Consider the following 25,711-nt stretch of genomic DNA (forward strand, 5'->3'; position numbering starts at 1 on the left):
ATGGAGCGCGGTATTTGGTGAGAGGGAGAAGTGGTTGTAGGAGAAAAAGAAAGAAGAGTATGAAAGGGAGATGGAGGGAGGGAAGAAGAGATGAAAATTAGAAAATTAATGGAAATTGTTCTTTAAAATTAGAAAATAGCAAATAGAATAATAAGAAGTATTTTTCTGATGTAAATATCCCTTTATGAGTTAACAATTAAGCGGAAGACATTTTAATCATTTGATTGGACCAAGAGAGGTCTATGTAATTATTGAAACCTTGGCAGAGTTGAGTGAAATTGTCAGAAACCTCAAGGGAGTTTCTCAAATTATCCCATTTTAAAAATAACACTTATCTCCCCTATTTGCCATTTGGGGCCAATGCTTGGAGGTCAATGACTTTATTATCCTTACAACTTAGGAAATATTATGTAGTTATATGGAGAGAAACAATTGAAACAATTGCACTAAATTAACCATAATTTGGAATATAAAAAAAGTTTGAAAATCTTGAATACTGAATTTTATAATGATAATTGTTAACATTTTTAATATTCTTCTTCTATATTTTAGTAGTTCTTGTAATTTCTTATTCCCAGAAGAGATTAAAATTCCTATAGGGATATTATTATCTTACAAATTTTTCGTAAGAATAACAAGATGAATATGAAGATAAAAAAGAGGGTAAAGTGTTAAAATACGTTTACAATTAGATTTTATTAAGTTATGGATAAAATATAACTACACATAATCTATTCTTTCCTATCTTTTCTCTTTTCTTTCTTTGTATACATAATCCAACCAAGATTATTAGAAACAATTTGCTCCACTTTGATTTATTTGTTTTTTCATTAAAATCCTACCCTTTCTATTAACCCAAACATTGCTTGAGAGTTGTTGTTTTTTTATTACAAATGATGAAAATTTCTTATTAATCATGTGAAATAATGGACCAAAGAAATAATTCAAAAAACATAACATATTTTTAGCATACTTTATTTTTTACCATTATCAATCTATTGTGATTTTTTTTTTTTGAAGATTCCATAATTTATATTATTCAATTCTTATTCAAATCTTCCAAACTCTAATACTAAGAATTTAGAAATTTTACATGTAAATCTTGATTCCAAAATTAAGAAATTTTCCTTTCCAATACTGCTTTATGCAGTTCTATGAAAAATAATTGTTAATAAATTCTATTGTGCTCTTGCTAGAGTTTAGTCTTTATTTTATATTTTTAAATAATTTTCCCTTTTATAAGTCTGTAATGTCTTTACCAAAAAAAAAATGCATTTGCGGCAGAAAGCCCCACAAGTTAATATAGCACTGTAGCTTTTTTCAGTCTTGTTTGGGCCTTGAGAAGTAAGGAGGAATCGCTATCAGTCACTCATTCCAAACCCAAACGAGGTCCACCTTTAGGTGACCTGTGCACATTCTTTAATTGGTCTACAAATTAATATCCACATCCTTGTTTTCCTAGCATGCCACATCAGTCCAGCCTGTTACTGCACTTTAACAAGCCCAAATGTGTGGTTAGTTTATATATGAGGCACACCCAAATATTTTGATACTCGGAACCTCACGAGTTAAGTTCTATTCAGTTCAAACTGATTTGTGTAATTTTTATTGAATTTGGCGTAAACTCTTGCAATTTTACTGTAATCATGACCACTAGATAGTATGATTGAATGGGAATCATTTTTCTTTTTTGAACCGTGATAAAGGGCTTGTTTGGAAGCTGGGTTTTTAAACAATTTTTTACCTACTAGTTTTTTAACAACTTTTGCTACAGGATCCCAAAAAACTTCTCAAAATTTTTTACCTACACACTTCAAAATACCCAAAACACAAAAAAACAATTTCCTTCCCTTTTTTTTTTCTTTTTCCTCCCCAATCCCAACTCACCACCACCTCCGTCGCCGACCACCACGTTTGGCGCCGGCGACGTTTCCTTTTTTTTTTTTTCCCTTTCTCCCTCTCCCCTGCCATCCTCCTCCTTTACCCAGTTTGTATGACCTTTTTTTATAAAAAAAAATTCCCTTCCCCCACTCCTCCCCCATCACCCTTCCCCTTCCCCTCTGGCCGATCTGGTAGCGAGGCTAGATAGCACCGGGGAGGGGGATTTTTCCATGCACCAGATTGCGGGGAGGAGAGGGGAAGGCTGAAAATTGTAAAAAAAAAAAAAAGTTGACTGGCTCGTGGAGGAGGTGCGAACTGACTGCCGGGCAATGGAACAGGGAGGGGGAAGGGCAAAGGGGAGGAGAAGGGGAAAGGGAGGAGAGAGGTGGCATTAGAGGAGTTGCTGGCGGAGGAGCCGATGGTAGTGCTGGAGTTAGAGGAGGTGCAGGTAGTAGTGGTGGTGCTGGTGGTGGCGTTGGAGGAGGTGCTGGTGGAGGAGCAGGTGGTGGTGCAGGAGGTGGGGCTGGTGGTGGAGTTGGAGGTGGAGCAAGCGGGAGAGTAGGAGGAGGAGCTGGTGGAGGCATTGGTGGTGGTGCCGGAGGTGGAGCAGGTGGAGACGTAGGAGGAGGGGCTGGAGGAGGCCTTGGCGAAGGGACTGGAGATGGGGCTGGTGGCGGAGTAGGGGGTGGAGCAGGCTGCTGGGCAAGGCTGCGTTGCAGTACTGCTGCGTTGCTGTTGCGTTGCTGCTGGGAAGAAGAAAAAGAATAGAGGAAAGAAAAGAAAAAGGAAAGAAAGAAAAAGAAAAAGAAAGAGAAAGAGAAAAAGAAAGAAAAGGAAAAAAGTTTTTCCACCCTACAAAAACTTCTACAAAAAAGTTTTTCACCTTACAAAAACTTCTACAAAATTTTTTCAAAAACTTCTACAGTGCACTACAGTAAAGTTTTAGACAAACTCTCAGAAAACTCAGGTCCCAAACAGGCCCAAGTTTTTTAAAACAAAATGTGTGAATTTTTGTGTTGGGCAAATTCAACTAATATGAGTTTTTTCCTTGAACTGGGCCTCAGATTGGATAAGGTCCCTTGAGGTCAGCCCCATTTCCAACGCAATTATTTAACCTGGACAAAATGATCTGTGGACTAGGCCGACATGAAAGATATTGTTTGGGTCAATGACCAAGACCAATGCACGCAAATGTACAAACAAAATGCGGGCCATTTTGGGATGCTAGCTTTTGTCGTTAAATGAAGGAATATATTCCGCATTTCATTTCACTCTAAACGAGTTACAAAAAAAAAAAAGTTTTTATCAATACATTTATTTACAAAAGTAGAGGTATCTTGAGTTAATAAAACCTTGCCAACAGTATAATATCACGTGGTAAAACTCATTTTCACCTATTTATAAACACCTTATTAGTTCTCGTAATGCCTGCAAGATATAATTATTAAACCCGGTCCAGACCTCAACTTGGTAAGGTCACCAGTTTAATAGGTTAGTGGTTCAAGGACAAGTTTATCGATTAAATCGGAGATTATATCATATAGTAAATTAATATGTTTGAATAATTAAAAATAACAAAAATACTGAATTATTGGTTGAATCGTCAGCTTTTTGAGATTCATCGATTAAGCTGACAAATCATTGATGGGTTAACGAGTTTCTCCTGTATCCTATTTAACTACTAACCCAACAAGAGAAAAGAGGGATCGATTGGACGGTACGGAAGAAAGGAGTGTAAGTGAGACGTTTCGAATTTAAAATCAACCATTTACACTAAAGGTAAAATAACATACTAACCGAACCGACTAGATGATTTGTTCACAGGATTGACCGGTCGAATCATTGAGTCCGATTTAATAACTACGCTGCAGCGTCTTTTATTGTTCGCAGTCAATTGCTACTAACCAACAGTAGATAAAAATGGCATAGATGGCGATTTACATAGAATTTAAGTCCAGCCCACCAACCGTCCAATGAATCACAGCTAGAGAAATTGATTGGTGGTGATGTTTCGTTTGTCTTGTCTTGTCTTATCTCATCCTAATAAATTTATGTACTGTTACAGTATGTATTTGTAGTGTTTTTTCAAGAATATTAAAGTATGTAGAAACACAAACAGTACCATTCAATGCAGAAATGTGGGGAAGAGATTAACCTTTTGGCTTCTTTGCACATTTAAAATGCAGCAGAGTAATGACAACTGGTTTCATTTTTATAACCATTCTGAAGCTGTCATGACATAAAAGATGGCAACCTAAACAGATGGAACAATTTAAGTCTCGTTTTCAGAATTGGTAGAATTACAAGTTTCACCGATGCCTTTCGCCGGAGTTTCTGGATAGAAATCAAATGCACTGAACAGAAATTTTGCATTTGCGTACCGAACTACCAGAAAGGCCATAATTACAGAGAGGGACAGAGAGAGGAATGGCTGAGGATGACACTTTGCCGGCCTTGCCTCCCTTGAAAGATCCTTCTTCTATTTTCCCAACTAAATCCATTGTCCTGACCAACTAGCTACTCCAATACAGTACCCACGCGCCCTTTTGTACACTGGAGTAGCCTATAGTAATACTCATACCACAAGACAACAGCAGAGTTTCCATTTACAACTTTTATGAATCTAGCAAGTTAATATTTAACTTTCCGTGACTATATTTATCAATCATCTTTTTACGCCGTCACGTATATCAAATCGTTACAGTATATACTTTCTTTTATAAAAATTTCAAAAAATAACAATCAAATAGGACCTTAGTGTTTCAACTAACATGAAAAGATTTCCAAGAAAGATTTCGATCTGTTTTGTGTACAAAGTGTTTTTCTTTGTTTTTGAGAAATTGTATATCAAGTTAGTTAGTACTAGTATATCTTACTTTCAAGTCACACTAACCAATTAAAGGAGTAAATCTTTATTTCTAGTGTCAGCATACAAAATTTTTCATATGAAGATGCATAAATGTATGATATGTTATTTGGCAAGATAATGGAAATTTAGTTGTGCATATACGTCGCATATCTAGATTTTCAGGTGTTTTCATCGAAATAATAGGACAATTTTACGATCACTATTAGATATTATACCCTCAAATTAAATTGATCGTTGGACAGTCAAATAAGTGTTTTTGATTCTCAGATTATAAGAGTCTGAATTGTTTTTAGCATGAATCAAAATTACCATTGAGGGGCACTTTTAACATAAATAAATCTTCTCGCACCTGAAATTATTTTTTTATTGTTACTTTTTTTTTTTTTTGAATTGAGCTAAATTGTTACAAGAAAATCGATTTTAAGGAAGGTTAGTGATTATTTTTAGAAGTTTGGGGGTGGGCAGTGAAACTATCAGATGCCTCAGGGAAGGTTTCTGAAATTATCCCAATTTTCAATAAAAATAAATACGTAATATATCGTTGTCAAAGTACTATGGCCACGTACATTGACAACTCAATGTTCACCTATTGCAAATATCCCTGCAGATTCTCAAGTACGATCTCCCTCCTTTAACTTCACCTGTAATAATAAGAAAAGGTTTTAGATAGTTTTCTCAAAAGTCCAACCAACTTTACAGTTTATCCACAAATCATTCTACTTTACATAGGCAGATAGTGTAAGCACTCATTAATCACTTCTAAAGCCTAATTATTTCGAGATTTTCAATGGTATCATTAACAGCTTTGAAGAAAACTTTTCTACTACAAAAACGCTATAGTCCCTTTCGAATATAGTAGTACTTACTCATGATTTTAATTTACTTGCATATTGCCACAGTATTTAGTAATTTAAACTTTTAAAATAATTTAAGATCTGATGATAATTCTTACTCTATGTCTAGCCGTGAATTTAATCTTATCGGCACAGTACCCTAAAATAGCTACCTCTCAGATGAACATGCCAAAAAATGGAGTAAAACAAACAAAAACTACTTCTCATTCTACTAACAAATACTTAAAGGGTAAGTGAACACATAATAATCATTTTAACCCTTGTGTTTTGACAGCGGATGCCAGCCACGAGTTTAAAGTAGCACAACTAAGCTATTAGTACTATACAAAGGCCCTGCAGGGACAAGGGGCAGGTGCAATCGTTTCTGACGGTTTTGTGTATTTTACACACCGTGTAACTTTATTTACATACGTTGTAACTTTATTTGCACAATGTATAACTTTAGTACAAAATTTTATGGGTTCCACACATATTGTGAAAATCGAGGTACAAAAAGTGATATGAACTACACATTTTTTTTTAGTCAAAATCTGGCCGTGAACAACTCAGAAGCGGCCCTTCTGATGACCGGCCTTGCCCCTCATCCCGCCCCGCTGTACTTTAGTATGTAGCTGACCTGTAAAATTCTGGTTTTCCACTTATCCTTAAAACTTAAAAGCGAAAGCTGCACATTTTTTAGAGGAAAAAAGCCGGGTCAAGGTGGACCATCTAGCATAATTGTATATATCAAATCAAATTAAGAGTCGAAGGATTAAACAATTCTTCTTTATTTGAGTTTATAAATTTTTTTTTTTTTGAAAAGTTCATTTTGAATACGAATACCCAAGCCACCATCAAGATAAAGGATTTAGGTTATGATTACACAAAGTTGTTGAAGTTCATTATTTTCTCTGTCCGTTTGGATTGCATTTTTCTGGATTTTTTTGTAAAAAAATTACTGTAGCGATTTGATATATGTGAGGTAAAAAGATGATAGGCGAATGTGTTCACGAAAAACGTAACAATTTTTCTGAGTAAAATCACAATCCAAACGGGGAGATTGTTGTTCGGCTCCTCCAAGTCTGGCGTCCGTCATCACTTGCCTTAGTCATACTCAGCTTCATGCTTGAATTGACCTCAGATTCTGCTTGATCATATCCCGCGACTTGTTAACTCCTGCTTCTTTGAACTTAAAATTACCCTTTCAATTTTAGCTCCGTATTCATCATTTTCATTTCAAATAGTATCTTGACCATGGGTGTAATCGAGTCGAGTCGAATTCGAATAGTGCACTACTCGAACTCGACTTTAATTAAAAAATTTAGACTCGAGCTCGAGTTTGAACTCATTGAATTCTTGAAAGTCAAGTTCGATTTTATTTTGCATTACTAGAGATCATGCTTATAAGTCTAATCTAGTTTATTTCGAAATCAATCAAGCTTAATCGAGTCTAATCAAATTTATTAATTTCAAACTCGACTCAACAAGTAGCTCAAGCTGCTGGAACTTGAGCTCGAACTCGATCAATACGAGTTCAAACTCGATATTTGATCGAGCAAGCTCGTGAGCTATTCTGTTAAACTCGACTTATTTGCTGCCCTAGTATCTTCGACATGTCCAATTACAAAATACATCGAAGTATTGGCATTTTTACAGGTAAAAATCCATATAAAAACTTTTTAGTGTTAGAGAATATAAAGATTACAGCCATTAAGACACATCACTCTTGAGAGGAGAGCCCTACCGGCAATAAACATTACTGCTTGATGCATTATACATGGTGGAGGCATTATCATCTTCACATGGATCAAAGTTCAATAATTAGGGTCTCGCATGCACCTTAATACACAAATTATAGTACAATTTTTGCCCGTTACGAGTGCTTCGTGATGATGCTCAAACTGGTGGTCCAGTCTATGAAATGTTGCAAGTTAAATGCATACAGATCCTAAATAATGAATCTTTTCCTGAATATTCATATATTCAATTCGGACATTCTTCCCCCATACATTTCAAAGCAGCTTCATGGCCAAGTAATCTAATAAAATAACAGCATCATACACAATCAGACATACTCAGATACATGTCTCTATTAGTATGCCCCATATGCTTTGGGTTGCATAGAAATCTGTTTTCAGGGAAACGTTTTTTGCACTTCTATTTTTGTTAATCACACTTTCACTGTCATCTTGATATAATCTTGATAGTACAGTTTTCATTTATTAGATTATATGATAAAAACGAATGATGGAAGCACACATAACAAAAAATGGACTGTAAATAATATTTTTCTTTTTTGTTTTTTGTTTTTATCCTCGTTCTCTTGTACTAATTATTTTATTTGTCATAATGATAAGGAAATGACAATACCAAAGACACATATACGCTGGTACACTACTTACATTATGCCTAAATACGACATATTTGTGAATAAGATAAAAACTGCAGCATATGCAAATCTATATGTACAGATACACGTAGTATCTGTATTTTTGGCTCCATAATATACAAACAAATCTTGATGGTAAGAATATATATTCAAGAAGATCCCAACAAATCTTAGCCCCATTCAATAATATACAAACACATCTTGATGGTAAGAATATGTGTTTAAGAAGATCCCAACAAATCTTAGCCCCCTTTCCTAAAATCTGGATTCTGGAGACAGGCATTATGGTCATCCAAATCTTATTCACCTTTGTCACTAGACTAAAAGTCTATTGGCTTTGTTTGGATTGTTTCTTTTTCCTTAAAAAAAAAAAGAGAAAATTTGTTACATTATAAACACGTCTTTTTGATCTTATATACATCACATCTCAGAAATGTGTTACGGTAATGTGTTAGGGTGTTATGTTATTCGCTTGTAATGTTGTAATTTAGATAATGATTGGATAAACTATTTAATCAAGAAAGGTTACTATTGCGGCATAGGACTTTCTTTTCGCCTTTGACCCACACCAGTACAGTTGCAGAAGAAAAACATTCACGTACTTGTGGAATATTTAATGTAAAGATTGTTGTTACTTGAGTTTGATGAAAAATGTTTCTTAAGTCTTAGTTAAGATGTGTAAGAGAGAAGTGATGATCACGCGCAGGAATTGCAGGTGCGTAATGAGGCAGCTGCCCCAGATGTTCCCTCCTTTCTATCTCCTCAGATGTCCTAAAAGTGGCTCAATCAAAGTGCTCTTCCTCCTCCCTTCTCTACTCATTTTCAAACAGTTTCTTTTGCTTCAGCAGTTTCCCACTAGTCCTTTTCTGTTTTCTGTCTTCTGTCTTTCCTTATTTTTATTCTCAACTTCTTGTCTGCAGCCATTGTTCCCGTCCTAGAAAGCGAAAACAGAAAGGAAAAGCTGCAGCAGGAGCTAGGAAGCTAATACTATCTAGCTGAGGAAGATTTAGCTAGCTGCACCATACATACCATCGAGAGAAAAGCTAGCTAGCTAGCTAGAGAGATGAGCCGTCTTGCACCGTTATCAGAAGAACCTGTAAATGAAGAAGACTCCAAGAACTGCTCTAGTAAAGCCCAGACGTGGAGAAAATGGTTGAGAGACCACTTTTCTCTGCAGCTTTTCAACAGGAAATCAGACCTCAGACTCCTCTTAAGTGTTCTTGGATGCCCTCTTTTTCCCCTGGCTGTTCATCCCAAACACCCCATCACTGAAGTGAGTTTCTCTTTTCCTTTCTTAATCACCCTCTGAAATTTTTGTCCCTTTGCGTTCTGTTCCATTGCTACATGATCATGATGCCATCGAACCCGGGTGCTTAGAGTTTTCATTTTCCATTTAGCTTTACTTCTTCTTGCTGCACGTAACGATGGAGTTTTAATTAACCATCATGTAATAGTTTAATGTCCTAATGTTTGTGCATATCGTTTGTATTTTATTTGTTTGGCCACAACGTTAGTACTACATAATTTAAAGAGCTTGATGACTAAAATTACGCAAGTAGTTTATGTAAATGTCGGTCTTATGTTGTTGTTTTTCTTTAACTTAATTAGTCAATTGTTTATCCTTTGTTCCTCTTCATAATTGATGGCAATCCAGTGTTTACATAACATGGAAGTCACCATGTGAACGTTTGACCTTTGTTGTACTGACTACCCATCCAAACTGTTGTTAACAGCCATTTACAGATCAGTAGACTCCCACTCCCCATCATTATTTTTATCAAACAAAAATTAAGTGGATTTCTTTATTTTTTTCTTAAAGAGGCATAGCACATGGTATAAATCAGAAAGATGCCATTTTAAGGCTGTGAAAGGGATTGCCATGAGTTCATTTGCTGATTATTAATTTATATATGGCTGTCTGATTCAAGTGGCTAGAGAGACATTTATTCCTCCCTCGTTCAAGAACGAAACTTAAATGCCTTCTCAAAATGTTTTTGTTAGGTGTCCTCATCAGCCCAATACATAATCCATCATTTTACGGCAGCAACCGGCTGCCGAAAGCTAGAAGGGATGGTGAAGAATATTTATGCCACGGGAAAAGTTGCAATGGCAATGGTGGACCATGATCAGCTAGGAGGGGGCTTGGCTGCCTCTGCCTCAGCTGCAAATGTATCCAATGCTGCTTTACAAAAAGGTTGCTTTGTTATGTGGCAAATGCTGCCTAATAAGTGGCTAATTGAGCTAGCTGTTGCGGGTCACAAAGTTGTAGCTGGTAGCGATGGCCATTTGGCCTGGCGCCACACCCCTTGGCTAGGTGTCCACGCTGCTAAGGGTGGCGCCCGTCCTCTTCGCCGATCTTTCCAGGCAAGAAATGCCCCCTCACCCTGAATTCTTTGCATTAATGAAAAGGACTGATCAGTTATTCGTTTTTATCATCTTTGATCTTTGCCTTTCCTATTCTTTGTCCTGTGTATTTCATCTGTACTAAGATTATGGATATTTCTCCAATGTCACTTGGTAGCTAGAGGTTCCATGTTGCCTTGTCCCCCAGTTTGCTATTTTTGCTAACGTAACACCATCTAAAGCACTTACTTTGATGTGGAATATTCCCTTCTTATTAGTGGAAGGCATGGGAGCCCAACATCAGCATGGGTTTTTGCTTTGCCTTTATGTGACTTTTTAGTACATGTTCTTGATCCTTCGTGTAAGTAGTCACACTCGCACTTTTGGATAATATATACAACTAGTAGATAATGAACTCCATTTCTAATCCTGAGATAATTACTATCCCAAGCCCAGAAAAAATATTTGCTGTTCAGAAAAAAGTGGAAATTCTTCAATCTCCTAACAGTTTCAATTGCCAAGAGTCAGAATACTCAGGCTGGAATTAAGCTCTTTGTGTCTGTGATACAATATGGGTGGTTTTTTCATGTGAAAAATAAGAATTAACATCAACTGGCTATTCAGGGACTAGACCCTGTGGCTATATCTACCATCTTCTCGCAAGCGGAGTACATGGGAGAAAAGCAAATATTTGGAGTTGATTGCTTTGTGCTAAAACTGTCTGCCAACCATACGGACCTAGTCGAGCGCAGCGATAACACAGCAGAGATGATCAAGCATGCAGTCTTTGGTTACTTCAGCCAGAGAAGTGGCTTGCTCATCTATTTAGAGGACTCGTACTTGACCAGAATACAGTCACCTGGCTCACTCCCCTCGTATTGGGAAACCACAATGGCTACCAAAATGGAAGATTATCGGAGCGTCGAGGGAGTTAAGATTGCGCATTCAGGTCAATCTACTGTAATCATCACAAGGTTTGGAGACAATCTGAAGTTTGGCCCTTCCTTCACGAGAATGGAAGAAACATGGACGATTGATGATATTGCTTTCAATGTCCCCGGCCTTTCTATGGACTGCTTCATTTCTCCAAAAGAACTGCAGAAAGACTATCCAGAGGAAAACCTTGACTGGATATCACCATTGCATCAATGAAGACTGTCGATGGACGAGATTGAAGATCATTTTTTGTAACTTCGATTGTGGTGCTTAATTAACTGATTTTTCCTTGAATGCTAGTGTTTTAACATTATTGACCAAGAATACTATGAGGATCAGAAGCCGAGGCCGACCCTCTCTTTTGTGTATACAAATGATTGTACTCAATTAAGTGCTTGATATATGTGTAAGTCTACTTTTTCCCATTACCTTGTCCTCCTGATCTTTATGGTAATTTTTTTTTCAAGAAAATTTTAGATTTTCTCTTGGGGGGAATAATTTCACTGCTGACAACCGTTCATGCATTATCAGGACAACAAAGTCTTGCATAAATCTTCAAAAAAAACTAGTAGTATTCCCTCTATGAATTCAATTATAAGCCCCTTTAATAAATCTTGAAATTGAACTCCAATTCATAGTATGAAGGAATTGCATAATTGGTCACAGTTCATGACTCCCACTTCGGCTAGCCTAGAACTTGGATCGAATCACTTCCACAGTGCTCTCGTCAATCTGGAATGATTTGGCCAGAGCGTCAGAAGGGATGGCTGGGTTTGATCCGAAGACGGTGCTTGGAACAGATACCAGACCAGGATTTTGGCCGTTGAGTGCAACAATGGCGACAGCATTTCCATAGCCGACATTTCGCTGGTAGTGGACAAGTCCCACAGGAAAGACGAAGGCGTCGCCCTTTCGAAGGACCTTGACGAAAAGCTTGTTATCAGGAGCTGAAGTTATGAAGCCGACTTCGAGAGCTCCGTCAAGAACAGTGATCATTTCAGTGGCTCTGGGGTGAACGTGAGGGGCGTTCACCCCCCATGGCGCAAAATCAAAGCGTAGCATGGAGATGCCCAGGGTGTTCAGCCCTGGCAGCTCAGCAGCAAATACTTGGGTAGCGCTGAAGCCTGCAGGATTTGTGGTGTTGCCGGCGAGGTGCAAACCAGCGAACACGAAATCGTACGGTAACGCTGCTGGCTTCCTTGCAAGTCTTGCCATTCACATCCACTGCAAGTGTTGTAGAAAGTTACGTAAAAGTCAGGTCAGTCGAACTGAATATATCAATTAACGCTAGCGCTGAAAGACGAACTAAGCTACTCGATACTCGAGTCGAACTCGGTTTGATAAAAGCTGGTTTACACCCCTAATTAACGCTGCGCCTGGCTATTATAAGATGGAAAAGGTGTTAAAACCTCAAAGGGAAGTATTATGTGTAATTAAACTGCTACTTAATTCCTGGATCAAATGTGCCAATGCGTGGAGGATCATATTTATATGAAGTGTAATATTGTAGGTACCTGGGCTAGTGGCTTTCGCGACGCAAAAATCTTGCAGTGGTTGCTCATCAAATGCCGAAGCAAGGAGGGAGAAACTGAGAGCCATCAGAGTGATGAAAACGATGCAGGTTTTCGCCATTGCAAACAGGCTTGAAAATTTAATCAAATTGGAGGAAAATTGTGCTGCTTTGAGAGCTAGTCAGGGAAGAAGTGTTTTTGAGTCATGCTTAAGCATAGCCACTTTACTGCCTATTTATAGCAATTATTGATCTTGAACCAATCTTGATGAATATCCACCAATTAATCAAGCAGAGCGGCAGGCTCTTGCCAGAAAGTTTCCATTCAATCACAAATTGATTTGGAGCTTTCCATGACCAAATCAACACAATCTCTTTCAAAACTAGTCGTATATACAATGAAAGATTGTCTTTTGAGGAACTGGTTTGCCGTCCACTTTCACAGGTAAACATGACAAGTTCAGCATATAGCTGCAGTCTGGATTATTTTCAGTTTTGGCCTTGGACAGAGGAAACTCGCCAAGTGCAAATACTACAAAATAACTAGACACCGATGACAATTTTCAAGCAGTGTTAACTAAGCTGTTAAATTAAAACTACCAGCGTTTGGACCGATGGCCACCATCAAGCCATTAAGGCTTGTTGGCCTCCCACCAATTGCCACAGTATGTGGCTCTTCACAAATCCAAACGGATGTGTAGTGCATCCGTCTGATTCGATAGTGGTTTAGTTCCCGTCGGCCTCCTATAGGTCCTGTTGGGTCATCCCCTAGAATAGGTTAGAGTAGGAGTAGATGTAGAGTACACTATTATCGACTGTTTAAAAAAAGAAAAAAAAAAGACGAAACTGTTAAATTAAGATCTAAAAAGACTAGGCTGGTTATAAATGCATCACTAAAGATTTACTATGAAAAGCTCATTAGCTGAAACATTAATTAACAAGATTTTGATCCTTAGATGGGATATCCCTTTTCCTCAAAGTTGCAATTGGTGAAGTATACATGTTGACGTGCAAACTAGAAAGAAAATGAAATCCAGTTGATTAACTTGTCCTCCGGCCAAAAACAAACAAACAAACATATAACTGTCTATGGGTAGTGGCTTGATGACTAAAACTAGACAGTTGTGTTGAATTGTCTGCGTATAATTGGCTACTTCTTACCATAGAATCCCTAAAGGTTCCAAATAGAAGATCTCTCACTTAAAAAAAAAAAAAATCACTGCCCAAAAAAGAGTGCCAACACCTAGTCCACTTATAACTTGACATTATAGGAAAGGAAATAAGTTAAAAACAGAAGGCCATGATTTGGTTTTGTGAACTTAATTTTGGTGAAATAGTTTTTTTACAAATAAAAATTTTGAATCATCATAAATTAGTTTCAATAGTAAATAATTTAATTTTGTCACATAACAAAAAACATAGGGTATGCCATCATTTTTTTTTTGTCAAGAATTTATGCAAGTAACACTTAAATTAACCCCACGTAGGAATACCAAAAGACGTCAACTTTTGATACCCCCCATGGAACTTAAATACTACATACACACACCCTCCACAAATGATGTGGGATAGGGTATGCCATCATAACTAGTACGATTTTGTGTATACAACAAACCTAATCGTAATTAAGCTAGCCAATGTTCAAAAACATATAGTTGTACGCATTTACCAAACTCGCATGCTAAATAGGATTTAAACAAATTCAAGTGCGCTTGTCTGGTTTGGTGGTTCACCTTTCAACCTCCATACAAGCACCTTTGAGCTTCACTCCTCTATAGTAGAGGTTACTTTAGAAGTAGAGTAGATTGTTGCCGTTGTAAAACAACAAATTCGAGTGGAAACTTTTGAAAATTTTAAAAATCAAATTTTATGTATATTTCATATATCTAGACATTATGAGTCGAATGCATAAAAGATTTACTTGATTTATTGGTCAAAATTTCGAAGGATTTAGAATTTTAGAGCCAGAGACCCAAACTCAATTGGGTCAAATGAGTGGCTACCGACATAGAGAGTGGCCCATCAATCCGGCCCTAAAGGAATTCGTCAAATGCGTCCCAGAAGGAATTCGTCACTGAATCGGATTTTACCGCCAAAAAATGTTGCGGGGAGGTAGCCGTTGGGCTTCCCGCTTCAAAATCTTCCTCCCCCGTCTGAAAAACGACTGCAAAACACCGCCATTTCTCCTCACCTTCTCCTCTTCCTTCACAACCACCACTCCCACCGCCGGAACCGGTGCTGCTGACAACGACAGTTCGCAGCCGGGTCGTCCTTCTGCACCCCCTCCTATTCAAGTCGGATTCACCGACTCTGCCGGCAGAGGCGTGTTTGCCACTCGAAGAATCGCTGCCGGTGAGCTCATTCACACCGCCAAGCCCATTGTTTGTCATCCTTCTCTGTCTTCTCTCCACAGCGTCTGCTATTTCTGCCTTAGAAAGCTTCTCCCCGATCAACGACCCCTTTTCCAAAGTAACGATGTCCAGTTTTGCAGCCAAGAGTGCCAAAACCAATCGCAGGTGGGCTGTTGCTGTAGTAATACGATTTTAACACGTAATTCCATTGCTTCAATTTGACTTTGAATGTGCACGCATGTTTTGATTATGGGTTTTTTTGTGACCGTTTGATATGATGAGCCGCAACTTTAGCAGAAGCGTTTTGGCAAATGGACTGTTCACTAGGTGTTTGATATTTTGTTCCCGACGAAATGGGTCATCTTCTGATGCGTGATATATTTAGAGGGAAATTCGGATTAATGTCAGAGAAAGGGGTCATATTTGATCTTTGCCTTTTCTCTTCCTCTTTAATTCATATGACGTCTTCGCCTTACACCTCATAAATGAAGTAATTAATCAATTCACAGAGTTAACTTTTAAAGAAAAAGAAGAGAGCTGCATGACTTGGAGAAGTGACTAGTTGATGGGCCAAGTTGACAGCATCTTATTAAGTCTTTCTCGATTTTAGCTGCATGATCCAGATATGTGTGCATTGATATATTACTGATGCTCAGTTTTTGCTGACTTGTTTTTTACTTGTATTAGCAGACTTAGTTCCAAGCTAAGCTTAAGATGTATCTTATGCATGCTCTTACGATTTTATCTAAATTTTTTAGCTCAATTCTTTTTCATCTTCGACCTTGAGTTTGTTGACTTACATTTTCCATTTTTAAACATCTTTCTTTTAGGTTTTTCACGAGATTGAGAGGAGAGCAGATTGGTCAACCTTTAATGATTATTGCTGGTATGAATTTTGTAATTACACCTTTTTTCGTCTGTATTCTGGACCTAGACTTTCATGAGTCAAGTGTGACCTCTTTTTTTATTTTTTCAAAATTTTTAGTCCACTTTTTTGTTGATACTAGCACTTGTCAGACTGTAGCATTGAAAATTTTGTCATATTGTATGATGCCTTTATGTGACAAGGATAAACAAACATCTTCAGAAGTTAAAAATTTGCTTCCTGGTACCATGATTTCTACCTTTTGGCTTCATTTGGCCACTTTAACAATCACATGCTTTTTCATTAGGCACATATGCACTAAAGAGTCACCGTATGTGTGTATTGTGTTTTCTTCTGAAAAGGCTATTAGTCTGTTCTGCAATCAGAAAGCTTGTTTAAATGGCCTGAGCTTAATGTATCTCATTCTGTTTGTTTGTCTTTTCTTCAAGGATGCATGGTCTTAAATATCCTTTGCTAGTGAAGCGGTTTGCTTGCCTTGTTATATCTGGATCTTCATCTGCAAGTAGTCTTGACATTCTTCAGCCAGCTAGTTTATCTTCTGAAATGATTTCTCTGGTAACCTTATCTTGCACTTCTTCAAATTCCTTCTGCATTTTCTGCTACTTAATATAAAGGTCTACTCCAGCATTAAGATGTTCAATGATTACAGGTTGACTAAGAATCTATCTGTTCCAGTCTTAATGCCTTTGCAAAATAACTTTAACTGCTTATTCATCAAAGTCTCTTGGGGATGCTGATCATTGGAAACCTAAACTCCAAGTGTAAAGATTACATAGTGGGATTGTATCTTTTCAAATAAGTGTACCGCATTGTCCTTCCTAGAAATCTCCTTTAAGTTAAAAAAAAAATATCTGGCTGGAATTTGGAAGTAATAAATTAAACTCTGCTGCCACGTGTTTACAGGTGGAAAAGGAATTCTGCTTGCTTAGAAACACTTTCCAAGATGCAGATATAAACACTCAGCAGCTGGCTTGTATCCTTCTGTGGCAGAAAAGAGCTAATGTTTTCTGGCAGGGCTTGTGTTTATTGATGCTTCGCTATTCTTTTTCTTACTTGAAATGTAGTGTCCCGCATCCTTTGGTCCAAAAGGCCATATATCTTTGACTTTATAGTTCTGACCAAACAATGGTATACTGGTGTATTGGCACGTATACGCATCAATGCTTTTAGAGTTGAATTGGCCTGTGAATCATATGAAGATCTTCTTTCTTCAGCAGCAGCTTCAGTGGAAGCAGAAGGAGCTGTAGGCAATGCCATTTATATGCTTCCATCCTTTTATAATCATGACTGTGGTGAGATCTCTTTCTTCTTCAATTAACTTCTTACCTTTTCCAAATCTCAAAGAAATGTTTTCTTGACCTCTCTGTTCGGCTTAGCAATGAAAGTCTCCCAAATTTTAGCAGAATTTGGTGCAACTCTAAAAGGTTTTTTATGGTTCTCTTGAATTCTGTTTCCAAAGCATTTCAGATCAATCTCCTGTGATAGTCATGCAGTCGGTCTCATGCAGTCTAAATCAAGCACCTAAGACATTCAATATTAAGCTCAAATTTTTTGATTTTAATCAGTCCCATTTCCAAAGAACTTCATGGTTATTGTCATGTGATCATTGTACCTGCACATCTAAATGCAGAACAGTAATCACTTTCTATGTTGGCTCAATTTCTCGAAATGGGGTCGCGACTCGCTGGTTTCATTTTGCACGAAAAAGTATTGGTTATTCAAGATATATGCATTTTGTTTGCAATTCTTTTCTGGCCAAAAAAAGAGGGTAGCCTTGATAATATGTGAGCGTGCTCCTTTCTGACCTGGCAGGTTTGTGTTTTTTCACACGTGAAAATTAGCCTCTTTGTTCATTTACGAATAAAGTTTAACTGCACAAAACCCTCATCCCCATAGGGCTTGAGTTTATTGGAAGAGTATTTTATACCTGACTCTTTGACTTTTTTTTGCTGAAATTTTATGACCAGTTGGATTTGTAATCTGTTGGTTGGTAATGATAACTTATGGAGCATTTCTAATAGCAATCTGGGGACAATGACATATAACACAGACAAAATTATGTCAAGTGAATGGCATTCCCATGTTATCTTCTTGCAATAGGAAGAGGAAAACAACTAATTGTAATTGATTATCAAATGGTTGACTTGATGATTTTCATTACAGATCCCAATGCCCATATCCTTTGGCCAGAAAATGTGGATGCGCGAGTGAAGGCTCTCTGTGACATTGAAGCAGGTCTGTTTTCATTTCAAGCTTAGTTGGCTCCTATAACATATAGAGCAACTAGCAACCGAGTGCAAACACAATTAGACAAGGCCATCTTTAAGTTTTTGCCCACCTCCCTCCCTAAGCCGAAAAGCCTTCTGGCATGGATAAAACTGCCACTTCCCAGCATTAGTATTACATCATAGACAAATCCAACATCGCCGCTTGTTTGATGTTTTTCAGCAGCCATTGTGCAGCGTGATTGAACATTTTTTTCTTATTTCTTTTCTCGGAATTTCTGGTCTGCTCTGCAACGTTTTCCATTGTTAACTTGGTTGGGACCAAGGCAATGTGGTATTCATCCTTTTTATTTTTTCTCCTTTCCTGATGTTGTAGGGGAAGAGTTGAGGATCTGCTATATCGATGCTAGTATGGATTATGAAGCTCGGCAAACTATCCTCTCTAAAGGATTTGGTTTCCAGTGCAACTGTCTTCGATGCTCCTCCCACCACTAGGCCTTTATGGTTTCCTTTTTTCTTCTTTGTTGTGACCAAGTATGAAGCTGTAAGCAAAAGGAAACTGAGTGTCAAGCTCAGTGCCTTAGCGGTCCAAAATGCTGTATTAGTTGGGAGTTATTTGAGTGCAGCATCTCTACATCTCAAGCCCAATAAATTTTCATGTTTGTAGCTTAAAAGCATTACTCTGTTTACATAATTGTGATACAAGTATGATAATTGAGAAATGACTTCAATTGAAATAAAGAAATAAACTAAAGCCGGGTTCAGTTATAATTTCCAACAAAATAAATTGGATTTGCATTTTGAATAGCAGTGTCAAGCAAGATGTACATTTTTTGTTTTTAATGGAAAATAATCGGTATTGGTGTTGCTGAATTCAAGGAAAAGTGAGCTAATGTTGCCAAAAAAATTAAACAAAAACGATGCGTTTGCCGGGAGTCGAACCCGGGTCTATTGCTTGGAAGGCAATTATCCTAACCGTTGGACTACAAACGCTCTTGCGTTAACATTTTGCTACATTGCTTAAATAATATCAGCCGTTAATATGCCCTATGTTGATCTTATATTCAAAATCTGAAAGAAAATTTTCTTCCTTCAATCTGCAATATTTGGAACTTGAAAGCTATAAAAGCTATAATGACGTCAGAAGAAAATAATTTTTCCATATTTAAATTATTCTCAATCAAAGTAAATAAAGGCAAAAAAAAAAAACCCATGTTTGACATATATTGTTGTTACTATATCTTTATACCTTTTTTCTTTTTTGGTCGAATACATCATATTTGTTGAATGACGGATCATTTCGCTCATCGGAAAAGGGAATAAAATGATTATCATCTACACCATAAGATGTATAAATTTTTCTGATTGGGAATTAAACAAATCAAGTAATTCTTTATAAGTCAGCAGTCATGCTTTTAAAGAAATGTATTGACTTTATCTCTCATAATATATTCATATTTACTTGAATCACAATTGCGTCGCAGCAAAGTGGAATTAAATAATCAAAAGAATTGACGGGTAGCAAATTAATCTTTCAAAAAAAAAAAAAAAAGAGACTCAGTGGCCACCGCCTCTCCTGGTGGGGTGGGAGGTCAGGGGTTCAACCATTGCCTCCCACCAAATTGTCTGCCCCTCATGGGTAACTCGGTTGGTCTCAGCAAGCCTCCTTAGGATCTGGTGTCCAGTGCCCGCAATGGTCCGAGTTCCGTGGTTATCGTGTTCGGGGGGATGGGGCCTCTCCTCCCGGGCCGGAATGGGATTAGTCGGGCCCCGCAAGGATTGACCCAGACACCCACTCCGTCAGCAAAAAAAAAAAAGTAGTCGTATATGTTTGTAATTTTAATTACATTTATTGACTAATGAGATTTAGGCGGGACACTCTATTTAAAGATAGGAATTAGTTAGCTATAATTGTGTCAAAACAAAATTGATTGAAACCATACATAGGTTTGGCAATTCATGCAATATATAAGTTACTATCCATTTAAGGATAGTACTAATGCAGTGAGATAATAGAAAATCCATATCATATGGCCATTTATACGCTGATTGATCATTGGTAGTACTAATCTACTAACTAATTGCATAAGCATCATAACTAACATTCTAAGTTGGAAAATGGACCTAGAGTGCTTCTTGAAAAACATATAAACATACAAAGTAAAAGACGTCTTATAAGTTAGTATAAATTAAGAGACTACTTATCGAGCGTAAGAGTAAGAATTATGTACAAATTAAAAATAGAAATACAAGGAGGAGGAGATTAATAAAGTTTAAATTTTAGCCAAATTGTAAACTTCGGTATTGTCTTAATTGTCCATAATACTCAATTTTACCCTCAAACTAACATTTCTATAAATTTGGACATATTAGGTAAATCAAAAAAAGTAAGAAACTCTCATCGGTAAACCATTCAAGATACTTTAATAATATATAGTGTAGATAACATTGATTTTATGACCCTTGATTACTACTCTTCTCGCTCTGTCATACCCTTTTTCTCACTTTCGTCGTTCCACATTTTTTAAACATATGTTGAAGGAGGATAAATTCCCCCGTCTTGGCCATTGATAACGTGCGAATACAGTGGCAAAAAGAAAGCCATTATGTGGTTTCTCTCAAGTTTATAATTCCCATCTCCTCTCGGTCTAAAATCCATTGATAACTAGTTGCTTTGATGTGAGTATGACCTATATCCAGAAATTTATGCAACTCATTCACTACATAAGCTTGGGTAGGAAACGAATGGTTGTGATATTATTGTAGGTGAATATTAGAGGTGACCTAGTTACAATGCAAAAGTAGGCACAACAGCTAAAATTTTCGAAGTTTACAGTTTAGGAAAACGAAGACAATGGATGACATTTTTGCCCAATTATCTTGTCATTTTAATCAAATTCCAGAAAACCAATTGATGAGGGGCTCCATATTAGATGTTACAAAAAGTTGGGGGCAGTTTGCATGCATTGAATCCCCCATCCCTACCTCAACCAAATCACGCTTCCATTCTCCGATCACTACGGTTGTTCTCACACCCTTTGTGTCTTGCATTTTCCAGAGTTCTCTAAATTTGATGAGGAACCAAATAGGAAAAGGCCAGAAAAAGTTGCCGATCTCTTAGCCATCTGTAACAAGTGTCGAGTGTGAAGTAGCTAGCTGGGGTGGCTAAAAGATAGCCAATTCAGTCTGTATTCTCTAAGATTCTAACTCCTATCTCCTCTCTCGCCTAGAAAACTTCTCTCAACCATCTTTGTTCATCATCGATGTTCTCTCACTCTTTTTATCCCATCTTATAAATTACTACAAGGTACAAACCGAGCCATTATCTTGTAGAAGCTAGTTTGTTGACTGGTACTATTCTTTTCTTTTGTGGAAACGAAAAGGGAGTTGTAAACCAACATTGCACCTCAATCTCCATACTCATTAACAATTTTCTTTTGATCTTTTCATCATCTTTGAACTAATAATGGAGGCTTCATCTCTGAGTTCCGCCTTCAATATTACATCAAACAATACCGTGAGGTTGTCAAATAATAAGCTCGGCGGAGGTTGCTCGTTGAAGGTGAAAAAGAAAGTGAATGTGTGTTGCCAAAGTGGCAAAAAAGCCATCAAGTCCAGTGGATCGTCGTCGTTGATCACAGAAAGGTCGTCAACTTTGATGAATGCAGATCAAGGGGCAGCTCTCATGGAAACCAGCTTGAGTTTAGCTCCAAATGGTAGCACTCAGACGGAGATTGAGGTGAAGGATTTGGTTCCTTATAGTCATGGAACTTCAACCTCCCTCGTGGAAAGGCCTGCAGATGGAATTGGGATCACCAACTTTCTCGGAGGGAAAACGTTTCTTGTTACTGGAGCTACTGGATTTCTAGGAAAAGGTATATATATGCATGTGAATTGATTCATGTCTTCCTTAGTTGGTCGACGACTGTGGCTTTACGTAATTTCACATAGTTGTATCACTAACCAACCAACCAGCATCTGTTTCTTGGTTCTCCTTCAAAAAATTGCAGTTCTTGTAGAAAAGATACTAAGGACAGCACCAGATGTCCACAAGATATACATCTTGATCAAGGCAAAGAACAAGGAGGTTGCCATCGAGAGAGTGAAAAATGAAGTGGGTCGTAATCATTTTGATTTGATCATATTTTGCTCACTTTCGTTACTAAATTAAGTTTCCCTTCTCCTAATTCTCACATCACAATTGTTGGTCTGCGCTTCTAAACTATGGTTGCATCAATACATAGATTATCGAGGCGGAACTTTTCGAGTGTCTCAGGCAAACTTACGGGAAATCCTACCAGGCGTTTATGCTGAGCAAGATAGTTCCCGTAATTGGAAATGTCTGCGAAGCTAATCTTGGGTTAGATGAAGATACAACCCATATGCTGGCCAAAGAGGTTGATATAATTGTCAATTCTGCAGCTAATACAACTTTTGATGAAAGGTGAGATGAACTTTACATTTTGGACCAGAGTTTGAAACATAGATCATGATCAATATTGACATTTGGAGGTTCACGACACTGAAGGTATGATGTTGCCCTCGATATAAACACTGGCGGACCGAGCCGGTTGATGAGCTTTGCCAAACAATGCCACAGAATTCAGCTCTTCTTGCAAGTGTCTACAGGCAAGTAGGGAAAGGCCATGCAATCAAGTACGTACTCTTTCCTAATACTAGGCAATGTCAATTTAAACTCTTGCTCTTCTTGCCTGCAGCTTACGTTAATGGGCGGCGACAAGGAACAGTTATGGAGAAGCCATTTTCTGCTGGTGAGAGTATAGCAAGAGAGAGTCTCCTCTTTGGAGCAGACTGCATATTCCTCCCCACCTTGAATGTTGAAGATGAGATAAAGTTAGTTATAGAATCAAAACAAGCTATTGATGATAGCGTTTTGGCTCAAAGGATGAAGAGTCTTGGTCTAGAGAGGTAATCAACGAAAAAACTTCACCAGATTGCGTCTGATTAGGTTAAAGAACAAGCTGAAATATGTATCAATCTTCGTTACAATTTTCAGGGCAAACAAATTTGGATGGCAAGACACGTACGTGTTCACAAAAGCTATGGGAGAAATGATGATTGATAGTTTAAGAGGTGACATTCCAGTTGTGATCATTCGACCGAGTGTTATCGAGAGCACTTACAGGGAACCATTTCCAGGATGGATTGAAGGAAGCAGGTTTGATACTATATGTCACTGAATAACCTAAAATTTCAAATGGATGGAAAAATTTATGCGACACTCAAGATTAAACTAGAACTGTCCATTCAGGATGATGGATCCTGTTCTCCTGTACTATGGAAAAGGGCAGCTTTCGGGGTTTCTGGCAGACCCCAATGGTGTCCTTGATGTTGTGAGTAGACTGTTTGCAAATCCAGAACTTGTAAGCCTAATTGATTAGCTATGTTTCAACATCATTTGTCATGACAAAGGGCTTTTATCTAGGTTCCAGCAGATATGGTCGTTAACGCCATTTTAGCAGCCATGGCAAAGCACGGGGAAGCTGGAAAATCAGGAAGTAATATCTATCAGATTGCTTCATCTGTGGTCAACCCTCTAGTTTTCAAGGATCTTGCAACATTGCTTTACGAGCATTTCAATTCCTCCCCATGCTTTGATTCGAAAGGGAAACCAATTCGTGTCCCGAAAATGGAGCTATTCAGGTCTATGGAAGATTTTTCCACTCACCTTAGGAGAGATGCAATCAGCAGAAGTGGTCTAGCAGCTAGCCCTCACCCAGGTGGAAAGATGTCCGGAAAGCTCGAAAGCATCTGCAGAAAATCAGTGGAGCAAGCAGAATACTTGGCCAATCTGTATGAGCCATACACTTTCTACGGCGGAAGGTAATTTTTTCCAACTTACAGTTATGCAACTATATGTGTGACTTAGCTTTGAGATTAACAGCAAAACAAAAAAAAAAATGCCAGGTTTGACAACAGTAACACGCACTTGTTGATGGGGTATATGTCTAAAGAAGAAAGAAGGAAGTTTGGATTTGATGTGGAGAACATAGACTGGAAAGATTACATCTCAAATATCCATATTCCAGGTTTAAGAAGGCATGTCATGAAGGGTAGACTGGGACGCAGCTAAGTTGTTCCAGCTCCTATCCATATGGGTTTGATAGTTATAGTCTATATGTAATTGACGTTCTCCTTTTTCCTTTACTCTGTTGTAACTTTCCTTCAAGGAGGCAATGAAATAAAAAGGTTAGTCTGCTTTCTAGTGATTGGTTTTGTTCAAAATGCAATGAAATTAGAAAACCTGATGCTGAATTCAAATTTTATTGATTAACATTCCAAGTTTATGACCCAAAAGAAAGGCATACCTGAGAAACATACAGGGGCAAGTGTCAGCACAGTTAGGTGCTTCCAAGGATCTTACATGTCGGTAAAAATAATCTGCAATGGGAGGACCCAAATGAGCATGGTTTTCACATAAACAATAAAATGGCCTTTCTACCCAAGACTCGGGAAAATGCAACACAATACGAACAACCAGATTCAAAGGCTCGTGGTGGCGATGTAATACTCCCAATTTCAACAGGCTTCCATGCAGGCATAGATAGCATTGCTTCCAATATCATCACGGACAGCTAAAAACACATCTAACTGGTGAAAGTGCAGGCATTAGAACGCTCATATTCGTGTTGAGAAGGTGCTTAAAGGACAAACAAAAATGCCATTGAAGACAAAAGATGGCATGACTCAGCTTTCAAGTGATGCAGAAAGCTGGGATGCAATGATTTCTGCAGTTGTAGCACATTAAACCGTATTCCAATGAAAGCAAGCAAGATGCAGAACCATATTAAATCTTCCAATTGCGAGAAGGGAAAAAAGAAAATGTTTCAGAAGTTCCTTAAACATTTGAGTGGGCTAGGAGGCAAGAGGAATGCATAAACTCCAATATTTGCTAATTAAAGAAGGCTCTACTACGTATTGATTGAGCCACGAGAGAGTACCTTCCTTTCAGCAACTATATGGGCTTCCAGACTAACATCTGCAACTCTGAACTAACAGGTCCCCTCATAAACCATGACTGTCAGCCTATGTCACTGCAACCAACAAATCAAAAACCTGCATCACCTTCTCATGCAACATTTCAATGTATGTGAGATAAAATCTTAACAGAAAGGTGCCACAGAATTGTAATTGGAAAGAACTAAATTCTCTCTAATGCCAACAACCATTTCTTTAGACCTAAGGCAAATAAGAAAACTTAAAACTACTACTCATGGCTACAATCTATCCAAAAGCTGTCTTTTCTTTGGCTAGTGGAGACAAAAGGACTAACCATTTTGTACACCAAAAAGGTAGGAAAATCAAAACGAAACCCCCCCCCCCCCACCCCGCGGCCCTAGTAGATTCTTTTACACCCTCAACATATTTTGCTGCTCTTCTACACAAATAGTTTTGCTTAAAAAAAATCTGCGCATGTGTTTCCTTCTACACTTCCCCTTTCTCACATAAATGAACAATATCTGTTTT

The 25,711-nt window shown here is 37.8% G+C and overlaps 4 protein-coding genes, 1 non-coding gene and 1 pseudogene across 6 annotated transcripts; 4 read left to right on the plus strand and 2 right to left on the minus strand.

The window, feature by feature from the left end:
- LOC113774404 (glycine-rich cell wall structural protein-like) lies at positions 1-2,649 on the plus strand. Its single transcript, XM_027318945.1, has 2 exons — positions 1-17; positions 2,220-2,649. The coding sequence occupies exons 1-2, from the start codon at positions 1-3 to the stop codon at positions 2,647-2,649; spliced, it is 447 nt and encodes a 148-aa protein (XP_027174746.1).
- Positions 2,650-8,797: 6,148 nt separating this feature from the next.
- Positions 8,798-11,676, plus strand: LOC113774986. Its single transcript, XM_027319666.1, has 3 exons — positions 8,798-9,245; positions 9,974-10,336; positions 10,940-11,676. Exons 1-3 carry the CDS (start codon positions 9,036-9,038, stop codon positions 11,465-11,467), a joined length of 1,101 nt encoding a protein of 366 aa, XP_027175467.1. The 5' UTR covers positions 8,798-9,035; the 3' UTR covers positions 11,468-11,676.
- A 265-nt stretch (positions 11,677-11,941) lies between these two features.
- On the minus strand, positions 11,942-12,883 carry LOC113773039 (annotated as a pseudogene).
- A 1,972-nt stretch (positions 12,884-14,855) lies between these two features.
- On the plus strand, positions 14,856-18,912 carry LOC113776028 (histone-lysine N-methyltransferase ATXR4). Of its 2 annotated transcripts, XM_027321090.1 has the most exons (7): positions 14,856-15,277; positions 15,943-15,998; positions 16,427-16,553; positions 16,902-16,971; positions 17,111-17,290; positions 18,162-18,233; positions 18,600-18,912. In XM_027321090.1, the coding sequence occupies exons 1-7, from the start codon at positions 14,861-14,863 to the stop codon at positions 18,716-18,718; spliced, it is 1,041 nt and encodes a 346-aa protein (XP_027176891.1). In that variant the 5' UTR covers positions 14,856-14,860; the 3' UTR covers positions 18,719-18,912. The 2 variants fall into 2 exon arrangements, with proteins under 2 accessions (XP_027176891.1, XP_027176892.1); XM_027321091.1 differs by lacking the exons at positions 15,943-15,998; positions 16,427-16,553.
- Positions 18,913-19,144: 232 nt separating this feature from the next.
- On the minus strand, positions 19,145-19,216 carry TRNAG-UCC. The gene has a single exon. It is a non-coding gene; the product is annotated as a tRNA-Gly (tRNA).
- Positions 19,217-21,689: 2,473 nt separating this feature from the next.
- On the plus strand, positions 21,690-24,438 carry LOC113774405 (fatty acyl-CoA reductase 2). Its single transcript, XM_027318946.1, has 9 exons — positions 21,690-22,098; positions 22,234-22,337; positions 22,468-22,667; positions 22,752-22,852; positions 22,942-23,152; positions 23,241-23,402; positions 23,496-23,577; positions 23,670-24,067; positions 24,152-24,438. Exons 1-9 carry the CDS (start codon positions 21,690-21,692, stop codon positions 24,315-24,317), a joined length of 1,833 nt encoding a protein of 610 aa, XP_027174747.1. The 3' UTR covers positions 24,318-24,438.
- Positions 24,439-25,711: the final 1,273 nt, after the last annotated feature.

This window comes from Coffea eugenioides, chromosome 6 (assembly GCF_003713205.1).
Source record: "Coffea eugenioides isolate CCC68of chromosome 6, Ceug_1.0, whole genome shotgun sequence".
Taxonomy (NCBI): Eukaryota; Viridiplantae; Streptophyta; class Magnoliopsida; order Gentianales; family Rubiaceae; genus Coffea; species Coffea eugenioides.